Source organism: Pyxicephalus adspersus, chromosome 8 (assembly GCF_032062135.1).
Source record: "Pyxicephalus adspersus chromosome 8, UCB_Pads_2.0, whole genome shotgun sequence".
NCBI lineage: Eukaryota > Metazoa > Chordata > Amphibia > Anura > Pyxicephalidae > Pyxicephalus > Pyxicephalus adspersus.
The window spans coordinates 25456524-25469192 of record NC_092865.1 but is presented as its reverse complement, the minus strand read 5'-3'; the positions used below and the strand labels follow the sequence as shown (position 1 = coordinate 25469192).

Genomic DNA, 12669 nt, shown 5'->3' with positions numbered 1-12669 from the left:
TGTGTCCTGGATAGCAGTATACATTATAAATCGTCCTTTGTAGGAGCGAGGGGTTTGTGGTTTCTGTTTTTAGGTGAACCTGTGGCCCAGACTGTGCACACTAAAGTAAAACAAGAAGTGCTTTAAAACAAATCTGCATGTACCTCTGTATCTACAAACAATGTGGTGACATTACTTCACAACAAAGATCTTCTTTTCGTTTCTCTATTTCTCATATGCAAGTATCTTGGGCCTCTAATTGTATTTCTAAAGTGTCAGAAACTGACTGAAATTAGAACTATAGATCTTTTTTCGGCTCTCTGATGATATATGAGAGTTACTTCAATGTCCAAGCAGATAAAGAGGTCAGGGATGATACAAATAATGTTTTGCCCATTATTTGGGCACTAGTGCACTTTAAAGCAGTCCTTATGATAAAAAAGGGTCCACCATAAAAACAACAAGCAAAAAAAAAATAAATATGATAAAGTAACATAACAAGACCAGCTTTTGTTGTAACATTCAAGCTTATTCAAGTGAACTTTGCAACTACTGACTGTCTATATTTATGCATCCCATTGATGATTGCATATCATTTCTCTAGGTGGGTTTCTTGATGGTGATAGCGCCAGGATTCATGCCTAATAATTTATGTTGAATCAGACACTTGTAGTGTCTATTGGAAGCCCGTGTGACGGGGTGACAACATAGGTGCATAAGGGGTAAATCAGAAATTCCTTGGCCTTGCTGTTTTCTGTTATTTTAAAAGAAATAACAAAGGACAGTTTTTTTATTGAGTAAATTATTTGTGTAAACTACTACTATGTCCAATTATAAAGACAGACATGTTTAAAATTCAACCTGTAGCCATGGATGCTCACATTGATAAAATTAAATGAATGATACATAATTGTATGTGATATTATCATAGATATGACTGGGCAGGAAGTAAGCTATTCACAGGATTACCATCATAATGACAAAACAAAAAATAAAATGAATGAGGATTTAATTTTTAAGAAGAAGTAGAAGTAATCTGACATTAACCAAACATTCTCTGATAGGGAATCTTCCACGTCCATGTATTTTAAATGGCAGTGAATGATTCTCCACTGGATAATGTCAGATTCACTGCTTTAAAAATAGACCATATGAAGTCACTATATTTAAAGCAACCTAGATAACCCTTTTATATAATAAAAAAAATTGTTTTTTTATTCTTTAATTTTTATTTAGAAGAGAAATATCGCTCTGCTTCCATCTTCACCATTGTGGCAGTGAAGACTGAAGGGGAGACCCTCCTGGCATGAGCATCTCTGGCACTTTTTTCTACATTTACAAAAAGGTGTATCACCCAATCTTGTGCCTGGACATCGCGGGATTGGGTGACATCACCAGAAGAGGAAAGAAGATGGCGGCGCCCATTGTCCAGCCTGCACTGGGAAGAAGAAGGAAGATGGGACGGCACAAAGCCATTTGGACCAGGATCACAGGGGGCTCAATGGCATTTCAACTGTAGAAGTGTTATTTTTTTATTCCATTTTAAGGAAAGATAAACTGCAATATGTTAAAATTTCATTGTTTTGGGTTTAGATACACTTTAGGCTATTTTTCCACCCAGACAAAGGTTATGATCTGGTCAAGTATCTAATTTAAAAGGAATTATTTACTGAACACTCCTCCGGAATGATCTGCCCACATAGAACAATAATTACACTTGTACTACTTCATAGTGGAAAACTGCAAAATCAGCAACACACAGACCTGCTGGCAGTCAACAGATTGAATTAAGTTCACCTCTGTCAGCTTAATTGTTTAATTACAGCATTGTAAGGTTATGAAATTTTACATAGCATTCATGTGGATTGCATCTCCTGATGATTTGTAGTGTGTATACAAACTGATAATTTCACATAGCATAGTCGCTGCTTCAAGTTCAGAAAGTCCTCTACACTAACAATTGTATATGGATCCCTAGGATATTTTACTTGGTCACAGTTATAAAAACATGTACCAGAGGGGTAAAAAAAAAGTATAGTGCATTCTGCTGCTAATGCAATCTTGCAGACCCATTTGGGGTATATAGTATAATGCTGATGTTGAGTATACTTTGCAGGACCCACTCTTTGAACTATGGAATACCAAGCAAGTTTTAAAGAAGACAAACATTATTTTTGGATAAACTATGCAGTTTTTCTACATTTACATTGCATTCTCTTGACACAACTGACCATAACCTCTGACTTCGCTGCGACCTTTTTTTTTTTTTTTTTGAAAACTGTTTTTATTTTCATTTATACATATACATATACAACTGTAACTAAAAGGAGGGGGGAGAGGACAAACAGGGGGAATGGAAAGGGAACACTCAGAATTTTAGCATTATTGATATCATAATGTTAACATCAAACGATCACACAGTCATCCAGATATATTGGTGATATACCATGTAGAGTATTTGAACATTTCAAGAATCAAGGTACAGTCCGAGTCAGTAAAGGCATAGACCAAAAACTTGTACCAGTGTGTCCAGAAACGAGTAATAGAGTCATCGCCTTGCATTTTAGCATGCAACATCTCTCTGTGGAACAGGGTCTTCAGGGTGGAGATAACTTGTTCCAAGCCAGGGGGTTGGGGTTGTATCCAGTTTTGCATAATTGTTCGCCTGGCAGCTAAAAGACAGATATTAGCCCAAGTTCGTACAGATCGAGGTATATTATCTATGTCTATGGCATCCCAGGAACCAAACAGCAACAGAACAGGAGTGGATGGTACGGTATGACCAGTTACATTGGATATAAACCTAATTATTTGAGACCAAAATGTAGTGATCTCTGGGAAAAAACCATAACCGGTGTGACAAAGAAGCATTTGAACAGCTGCACTTGGGGCATTGGAGATGCCATGATGTAGGCTGTGAGGCAGATATGGAGGGTCTGAACACTTTGTAGGCCCTGTGCAGTAGCATAAACTGAGATTCCCTCCAATTCTCATTGACCATACTTTGTCTTACCGTTTGATAACCTTGTATAATACATTCCACTATATCAGGATCTGGAAAATCTTTTTGCCACATTTTTACATTAGAAGATGACAGAGGTTTAGTAAAAATAGGCAGAAGGCATGCATATATATTAGATATATTAGGTGGAGACAATGTTAGAAGTTTGAGACCTTTTTAATTGCAAGCAAACTATTTAAACTTCTCCCTTTCATATACATGCGACTGTTAACTAATGAATGACCCAGAATGACCTGAGTACTTCAAACACTAAAGGCAGTTATGCTGTATTAAAAAAAAATAGGGTTGTGATTGGCTAAAAGTAATCTTAAGGCCTCAGGCTCCACACTAGATAGATGACCCACCATCTTTCTCCTAGGTATACTACAAAATGTAAACACCCCAAAGCAAATGGCATGAATGTTTTACACAGTGTACTAGGTTAGAAGGGAAATACTTGAAAATTATTTCCCATATTGTGTTACATACCCCTCACTCCCTACATACCTTCTTGTCTGTTTTATATAACCTCATAGTAACTTTATTATTATTCAGTGTCTGAATATCTGGATAATGTAACAAATTCACAGTTTGTTAGCCTGGGGCACAAGTCATCTTCACCCTCCCATTGTATTGTGTAAAACAATTATATGTGTGTTCTTTAATAATCTGCTATACAAAGTATTGAGATATTACCATTGTTATGTTAAATGTCTATCCATCAGTTACTTTTGTTATTGCTGTCTGTGTCCTTTTTTGACAGATTTACTGCTCCTGCACAGAATTATACATATATAGTATAGGGGAGGGATTTGCTCCCTTGTTGCAATTTCCCTTATTACAAGTGTTGTTGCAAAAGGTCTAAATACTTACTTACATTTTTTTCTCATAAAGCCATTAAGTGATTGCTTTGATGATTATATCTGAAAATTCACCAAACACAGAATTTATTTTGGAAACCATAAGTAAATTCTAATATGCAATAATCCAGTCATTGTGGGTAGTGGTTAACTTCAGTAGAAGTGCCAGTAATCATTGCCTACAATTCACAGAAAACAAGAAGTAATTATTCTTTACTTTACAGTAGACAGGTTAATTAACTTCACATCATCATTAGTATCTGTCCTTGATATCTCCCACCTGCTGGCATCATATAAGTAGTTTGCTCTGCCCCCTCACTGCTTATCACAATGACTGAGAAGAGATCTCGCAGCTCTTCTCGTGAGCCTGCTCATAAACAGAGGGATCCCTCTAGTCAGGGCTCTAGGAGAGAGAAGAAAAGCAATCAAACATCAGGGAAGTCCAGAGGTGGAAGGGGTAGAGAGCCCAGCAAGAATGACACAAAGGTTTCGGCTGTGGTGGATGTGGATGATGTGGTGGCTTCAGATCAGGAGACTGAAGTTATGGCTCTTCTGGAAAGTGGACAGAAGGATGAAGGTAGGCTCTACAAATGTAAAACAAACTATTAACCTCTCTTGGATAATAAGCTCTTCAGGGTGGAATTCTCTTCTTCAGCGTCATAGGCATCTGTAAAGAATATACTTTTTTGCCTAAAGATGGCAAAACTCTGACCCTACTTCAAGTTTTGATACTTTCCTGTGCTAAAAACTTGATTTTAAATTTCACTGTACACAATCAGTCTCTCACAGTGTGTATTAAAAGCTGCTGTAGGACATAAAGAGCATGGCATATTTTTTGGCTAATGGACAGCCAGTATTATCTAGCCCTTTCCTCTATAGCCTTACTGTCTCTGTTAGATTTTAGTTCTTTTAAACTTGAAAGGTTAGCATCAAATCCGTGTATACCTATTGGCTGTCTACATGATTCAGGGTTCAATTATGTTTTAAGGAATGTATAGCATTCTGCCAGCCCTTCACACCAGCATTAGTGGTCCTGCATTGCACATAGTGGAATGTGTAATGAAAACGGAAAGATTTTTTGTATAAAGTCACCACAGCCCTACCTTAATCTTTACACACAAGTGTAACTTCACTATATTGCCTAACAAGTCTATGCTCCTTCAGTAAATCGACCCCAATAAATCTAGAAATGATAGCCATATATCTGTCTCTGCCTATTAATCTAAATTACAGATTATTATTCTAAATCTGTCTGTGGTCCCTAAAAAAAAGAAAACAATTCATCCAAGCATTTGAGAATTGCAATACTGTTGGGTGGTGGAACAATGGGCTAAAAGAATAGGGATCTGTCTATAGGGTTGTTTAAGCATTTCACTTTTCAGCCCCCATCCTATTTAGAGTACAATGGATCTGGGTTTTTTAAAAATGTCGCCTATTGTTATTAATTTTATAGTTTAACTAATTGTAGCTGCATTATAAAAACATAATGAACAATATAATTCATAATATAAATGTTTGTGTTTACAGCCCTGAAACCTGCAGGTCTTCGAGTTTGTGAAGTGCTCCTCATTTCCTTCTGCTTTCTGCTGCTTGTCCTCACTTTCCCTCTCTCCATCTGGTTCTGCGTTAAGGTGTGTACTTCCCTCCAAAATGGTATGCTTTATCCATTTTTGGTATTTTGTATTAAGGTGGATGATGCCTGACTTCAGTTTTTATGTCTTTATATTTTTATCCACATTTTCCTGTCACATTTGTAGGTTGGAAGACCAATAATGCCAGTGTAGGCATCTTGTCAGTGAAATCCCACAATGAACAATTTATTTGTAACATATATCAGTCCCATACCATTGAACACCAAAATATAATTTCGAGGTAGGCTGAGCATGTACATCCCTCAGATCTCCTCGATCAGATAGGGAAACTTTTATGTTCTTTTGCATTATAAAATCTGTGATACATGTATTCCATACAGATCTATATTAAAATATGAATAAACCCAAAACAAACAATGAATATATTACAGCTTACCAGTCCTCAGATGTGGTGGATGCATCAGTTTTAATTTTTCGGGCTAGAGGCATTTTCAGTTTGTACAAAAGAAATACCTGCCAGTAATGCAGTGTAACTTCATGGGGATAAAAAAGCACATAAATCCCCATCTTTTTTCTGTAAACTAATAATCTCATCTATCAACAAGGCGGACCAGCCCAGCCTGTGTGACGACCATGGATCCTTCCATAGATGTAGCTGAGAAATGACTATAGCTACAAAGAGACAGAATGTGTTTTTCTTATGATCACCAGGAAAAAAATAAAGGGGAATGCCTGAAAATAATAAAATGAATGCAGCCACCAAATCTAAGGACTGGTATAAACACACTATATATATAATACAGGACATTTTTTTAAAAAAACACTTCATTGTAAACCTAAGGACATTAAAGATTTTTTCTGATCAAGGACATCAGTGCTACAAATAAACATACCTCAGACTACTACATCCTCATCGTACAATATATTGCACATGGTTTGTTCTGTGAACTTCATAATATATTCATACTTTAATAAATTGAACAAAAAATGGCAGTACTAGTATACCTACAAAAATACTCTTTAATTTTACCTGTATAAAAAGTTTCTTTAAAATATATGGTCCATAAAATACCTATATGACAGTAATGTAAAATGAATGTTATTTTTATCAGTATTCTATAGTAAAAACAATGCAAATATATACAGAAATATTTATTCAGGCTGGCTATAAACAATAATGATTTGCCATTGCAGATTGTACGGGAATATGAGCGAGTTATTATATTTCGATTAGGGCGATTGTTACCAGGGCGAGCTAGAGGACCAGGTAATATTACCTTCAAAGTTTCCAACTCCTTACTATACACTTTATATCAATGACTTGACAAGGATTATTCTGTCATCTGTAGAAAGTCATTCTTTAGTTTTTATTTTAGTTTTTCTGGTTAATTGTTTATTTTTCCCACAAGGCCTCTTTAGTGACCAGATTGTGCAATCATGGCTGTCCAGCATGCAACATTTTTCCATGGGACTGGACATCAGTCTTTATATTTCACTAAGAAAAAATGTTTCGAACAAAGTCAGTTTTATAACTAAATACAGTAATGCAAACATGCCTTTTATTCCTCATGTATTCACTATGTGGTGTTTTAAAGAGATCCTGCTGCCACTTATTTTAGCAATAATCTTCTGATTATATTATATGTGCATTTCACATATTTTATAAAAGTTATTACCTGCAAATAGACCCCTTGTTATAAATATCCAAAAAACGTTAGACTGCTACTGGGTGCCACCATTGTGACACCAACAACCCCAGCAGATTCAGAACTGTCACTATATAGACATAGAGACACTCTAGAGCTATTTTCTCTTTTACAATGTTTAGTTACAAGTTACAAGTTAATACAGAATATATTATTAAACAGAGGAATAGGAAAGAGAAGGGGGAAGGGAAACGGGGAAGAGGTAAGGAAGGGAAGGGCAGTGGTGCAAGGGGAAAGATACACTAAAGCAATATGAAACTAGCCGTCTCTCAAGAGATGATGCGGTGACAAGCCTAAATTGAAAACATTTTAGAATAAAAGGGAGAAGGAAAGAAAGGCTCGGTGCTACTATAGTGTGATTCCTACCATCATTTTTTGTTCCTACCTCACATTTTATTTATAGCCTACTACTCCAGAAACTTCTTTGTTTACCTTAGTAACCATTATAGCATCATAGCAACTGCCCCTACTAAAAAAAAAACTACCTCACCTTCTATTTCATGAAGATTCCTATTTAAAAAAACTACCTCACCTTCTATTTCATGAAGATTCCTATTTAATATAACTACCTCACCTTCTATTTCATGAAGATTCCCATTAAGATTAGCCGTTGAAACCAGTAGAAACAAGCATATCCTTACAAAAAATGCTGTTACAAGAGTTTTATACTGAAGTGGTGCAAAGTGAAGAAATGTCGTCATGATATCTCCTCCAACATGGTCTCCTGGTTGAGGAAAATTACTGCCGCAAGTGCGATGGCCCAGTGATGTTGACGAACAAGAAGGTCTGTGGACATAATGTGCCGGTATGGAGGTGCAAAAGAAGGGCTTGCCAGACTGTTCAATCAGTAAGAAAGGGGAACAAATTCTTCCATTACACTGATTTGAACAGAAGACTCCATTATAATTTGAAGCTCTGTGAAATTTTAGAGCTAGTTTACCTCTGGAGCATCCGAATGCCAATGGAAGAAGTGCCAAAGCTAGATCAACAAATACTGTGGTTGACTGGTTCAATTACTGTCCGGAAATCTGCTCCAAAATGGTATCTGTCGCTAGGAGAGCAAAGCTGAATGGTACACCATTCACTATAGATACACCATAGTAGGAAACACACTATATTAGCACCGAAGAAGTGTTGAACTTAAAATTACACTTTTTTTAATTTACATAATATTTAAAAGGCAAAGCACAGGCAAGTGGTGAACATTCATATATTAATTGTTTAAAATCAACTTGTAAGGTTGTACATAACCAATAAATCCCATACAAATACATCATTTCTTTATGTAGAATAAAAAAAGATGGTAAGCTGTAACTCACCCGACGCGTTTTGCTCTCACGGGGCTTCATCAGGGGAATCAGTTACTGAGTAACACCTCTGGGACTGTTCATCAATCGTCTTCTTTCACATATGGATTATTCTGATCCTGAATCATAGCTGTCCAGTGCTAGCTTGGAGTCATTGGATTTCCCTATAGAAAGTTGTCTAGTGCCCAGGCTGTCCTCAGTCCTGGCTGCACCTTACACCTTACACCAGCCCAATCTGGGCACAATCTGATTTGGGCATTTTAGACTACAATACAATAGTATACAATGCTAAAGGAAATATATGATGAAACAATAATATATTACGCAATATTTAGAGATAAATGTAACTTACTAATGTAAATTACCATATAAAATGCAATTGAAATAATGATATGAAAAAGTAATTAAAAGGAAGAAAGGAATAAAGCATAAAAAGTAAGTAGAAAAGTGATGAAAATTAAATGATTTGTTTTTTAGGAGGAGATGTATAATCATAATATCCCATATAGAGAGAGTATCTGTATTTAATTAAGTTTGGTAATCCAGGGGTTCCAGATATTTAGAAATTTGACATGTTTATTTTGGGTAATATAGGTTAGTTTCTCATTTTTCATAATATCATTATTTTCTGTAGTACATTTTTTTTCTGTAGTAGCTTCTATTGTAGTGATATCAGAAACACCAGCAGATTCAGTACTGTCACTAAAAAGACACTCTAGAGCTATTCTCAATTAGGGCTCCATAAAACCTTAAGGTTCACAGTCAGTAGCATGACACCAAAGCTAGATTTCTGTGGAGGAGCCATAATTACACTGACTATCAATGTAAATTGTGAATTTTTACATTGACCTTTTGTGGTTGTAGTAGGAGTGCCCCAAAACCTAAAAAATATTTCCAGGGGAAAAAATGATAAAGTTTGCTTTAGAGTATTTTCCCCTACAGTTACAGAAAATGATTATGTACAAAGGTGAGGATAAAGATTCTGCTAACATAGACATGAATTAATTTCTCCTAGAACAGTAGAGGATTATGATGTGCAAGGTGGGAGGGGGATGTTCCAGGGAACTGACTTCTACTAAATAAGTCAATCTTGTTAGCAAGTTCAAAGTCACATTACATTAGTTATGAAAAGGAAAAAATGCTGTAAGCATGCATTTTAGCTTGCATGCCTAATGACCCAGGTTAGCCAATAAAATGTATCCCTAAACTCCAAACTTTGTGCATTAATTGGTTGGCATATATGGTAGAACACTCTAATAATGCTTTGTAGTCTATGAAGATGCTTTCATGTCACCATTATATCTGTACACAGGGTTGTTTTTTTACCTACCTGGTTTGGACAAGTGTCACAAAGTGGATTTCCGCATAAAGACTTTTGAAGTTCCTTTTCACCAGGTAAATGGGCATTTCAGGGACAAAGTTACCATGCACTATAGTTGGGTCACATAGTAAGAGTAAAATATTCCAGTATCACATTGGAAGTTTGTGGAAATGTATGCAAGTGTATTGTATAGCTGTACGTTTTGAAAATATGCTTCAGTGATGTTCACTGATAACTATGCATTCCCACTTATTGTTTCAAATATTAATGGCCAATTTAGTTTATACCAGTATAGTCCCCAAAGAATACTGAAACAGAGGATAGGAAAGCATCACCTGCTCAACAATAGCTTGGGTGAAAAAATTCAGGGACATTATCTCTATCTGGAATAGATTATCAGTGATGCTGTTTTGCCTTATGTCCACAAATTACTTTAAACTGTACTTTACATGAGATTTGCTTAAAATTCCCAGTTTAATAGACCTTACCTATTTCTTTAGCACACCTATTGTGATAATTATGTCAAACAATGATAATATATTGCTAATTCTGCATTATGTGTGAAATTTTAACATTTAGATCTGTAACATTTAGTAAATTTTAACATTTAGATCTTTTACATTTAGATCTGTTACATTTAGTAAACTTTCTAGTGCTGTGTATATAACCTAAAGTGGATTGTCAGGGTAACAGTGAAAAAACAGAAATATATTGTATTTTGAACTGTCTGACCTGTAATTCTGCCAGTCTTGTGAATATCACATTTCTTCTACAATACTAGACTCTAAGCAGGTGACATCAGTGTTTCCTAAAACAGTCTTGGGGTCTATTTTTAAATAGATTCATATGAATCTGGCATTAACTGAAACATTCTCTAGTGGAGAAATGTATTCATCACCATAGAATGTTTCAGTGAATGTCAGACTCACTACTTTATAAAAAGACTTGTATTTCAATTATCATTACTAAAAGTGAATTGTTAGTGTCCTGGTGCAATGTGCAGGCTGAACAGGGAGAGAGGCAGCACAATAAACTACAAAACTGAATTAGGACACGAGGTGTCAGTGTGGCAGGTATGTGAAAAACAAGACTGGATAAGCAAAATGACCAATGCTTTGGCAGGTCAAACAATTCACAATTGTGTATTTCAGTTGTGTATGTTCACAGAGTCACGGTTTGGCAAGCAGTTCTTTATGGATTTAAGTCCATATTTTAATGTAATTTATATATAAATAAATGGTGTACAGCATTATTTGAATCTGTCCCATTCCTTTTCATAAGGCTCAGGGACAAGGACTACTAACAATTTCTACTTTACTGTATGTGTTCAAATTATACACATACCTGTTTTGCTTCTGTTATCTCACCTGTTCTAATTTTTCTCATTTTCCTTAAGTAGATTGTGACCAAAGACCTGGTTACTTTAGAAGTTGATGCAGTTTGCTACTATCGCCTAGAAAATGCCTCTCTCTTTGTGACTACTGTGAGCAATATCTCCAATACACTGCAATTACTGATCCAGAGTACAACAAAGCGTATCCTGGCGCACAAAGCATTCTCAGATATCTTGCTTGAGAGAAAATGCATTGGAGAGGAAGTAAAGGTTAGGAGAACATTTTATATATTAAAAATGCATTCCATACCTGACGTATAAATCATCTAATAATGTACTAATATCAGATGTCATAGACTTCTATACCAATACATATAGCTGCTTTGTAGTTTCTTAGTAAACAAACATTCAGCCAGCATGTGATATCTATGATTGGCTGCTTAAATGATCAGAATTCATAAAATTGCCATGTCATTAGTCTGAGACTTTCCAGACGTCATACATTTAAAGATGGCATGTAGATTATGTTCTGAAAGCAAAAGTAACTAACCTTTCGAACAATAATCTGCTAGCAATGAACTAGAAAGTATTTATGTTTTTCAAAGCTATTATGTGACAGCTCAGACAGTTAATTCTGAAATATTCTGAAGTAAATGCGCATTGCTTATTTTAAGTATTTTTTTGAACTTTTCCTATACTTTTGCAGGTGGCTCTGGATGCTATAACTTGTCACTGGGGGATCAAAGTAGAAAGAACAGAAATGTAGGTATGAATAATGACAAGTTATTTCAAAACCTTAACACAATATATTTTCCACCAGGTAATAGGACAATATTTACAGTTGTTATATATTTAGGTCTAATATGCAGAAAAAAACTTAATCTGTAATGTACATTTCCTAGTCAGCCTGTATACTTAAACCTGTGTTTGATTCACACACTTTTCTACTACGTGCTTTCAGCAGTGTTTTGAAATGGTCCTCAGTGTTTCAACCTCTGAAACAGTGGTAGCAGGTTAAACCTTTAGGCTAGAATTCCAATCTTGGTTCCAATCTTGCAACCTTTAAGCAACCTTAATTTACCTTCAAAACTCCAATCTCACAAACATAACACCATTTCCACTAGAAATATACAGTATCAACAGGCTGCTCTTTTGTCCTATTGTCTATGATGACTAGAAATATCTAACTAACTGGTAGTTCCTAACATGTAAAAAATGTTTTTATTCAGCAACTGTATGCCTTTAATTGCTATTAAAGAATATTTTGTTTAACCTACTGCTCACAGAGGTAGTGAAGATACTTCAATTAACAAGTAGCCTGTTTGTGTATTGCCTGTGTACTTTTATGTATTTTGGCATCTTGGTATAAAAATATTTTTCTATAGTTTATGCATCAAATAGGAGTAAAAGTCCATTCCTAATCTTCCCTCTGTCCAGGGCGGGCCTGAGTGACCTTCTATAAGAAATGAAAGGATCTAAAGGAATTAACTACTTGTATTGCAGCAGTAACAGATTTAAAATTTTGCATTGCTATTTATTTTCTTAAATATTTGGCAATTGTCAACAATCA

At 35.5% G+C, this 12669-nt stretch overlaps 1 protein-coding gene across 1 annotated transcript in view; it reads left to right on the top strand.

Annotated features, from left to right (window-relative positions):
* Positions 1-4155: 4155 nt before the first annotated feature.
* The window catches only part of NPHS2 (NPHS2 stomatin family member, podocin), an 11181-nt gene continuing 2667 nt past the window's right edge, over positions 4156-12669 (top strand). Inside the window, exons 1-6 of the mRNA XM_072419822.1 lie at positions 4156-4417; positions 5368-5471; positions 6627-6699; positions 9758-9840; positions 11166-11369; positions 11806-11861. Coding sequence (XP_072275923.1) covers positions 4171-4417; positions 5368-5471; positions 6627-6699; positions 9758-9840; positions 11166-11369; positions 11806-11861 — 767 coding nt within the window. The 5' untranslated portion in view covers positions 4156-4170. The remainder of the gene's footprint in view (positions 4418-5367; positions 5472-6626; positions 6700-9757; positions 9841-11165; positions 11370-11805; positions 11862-12669) is intronic.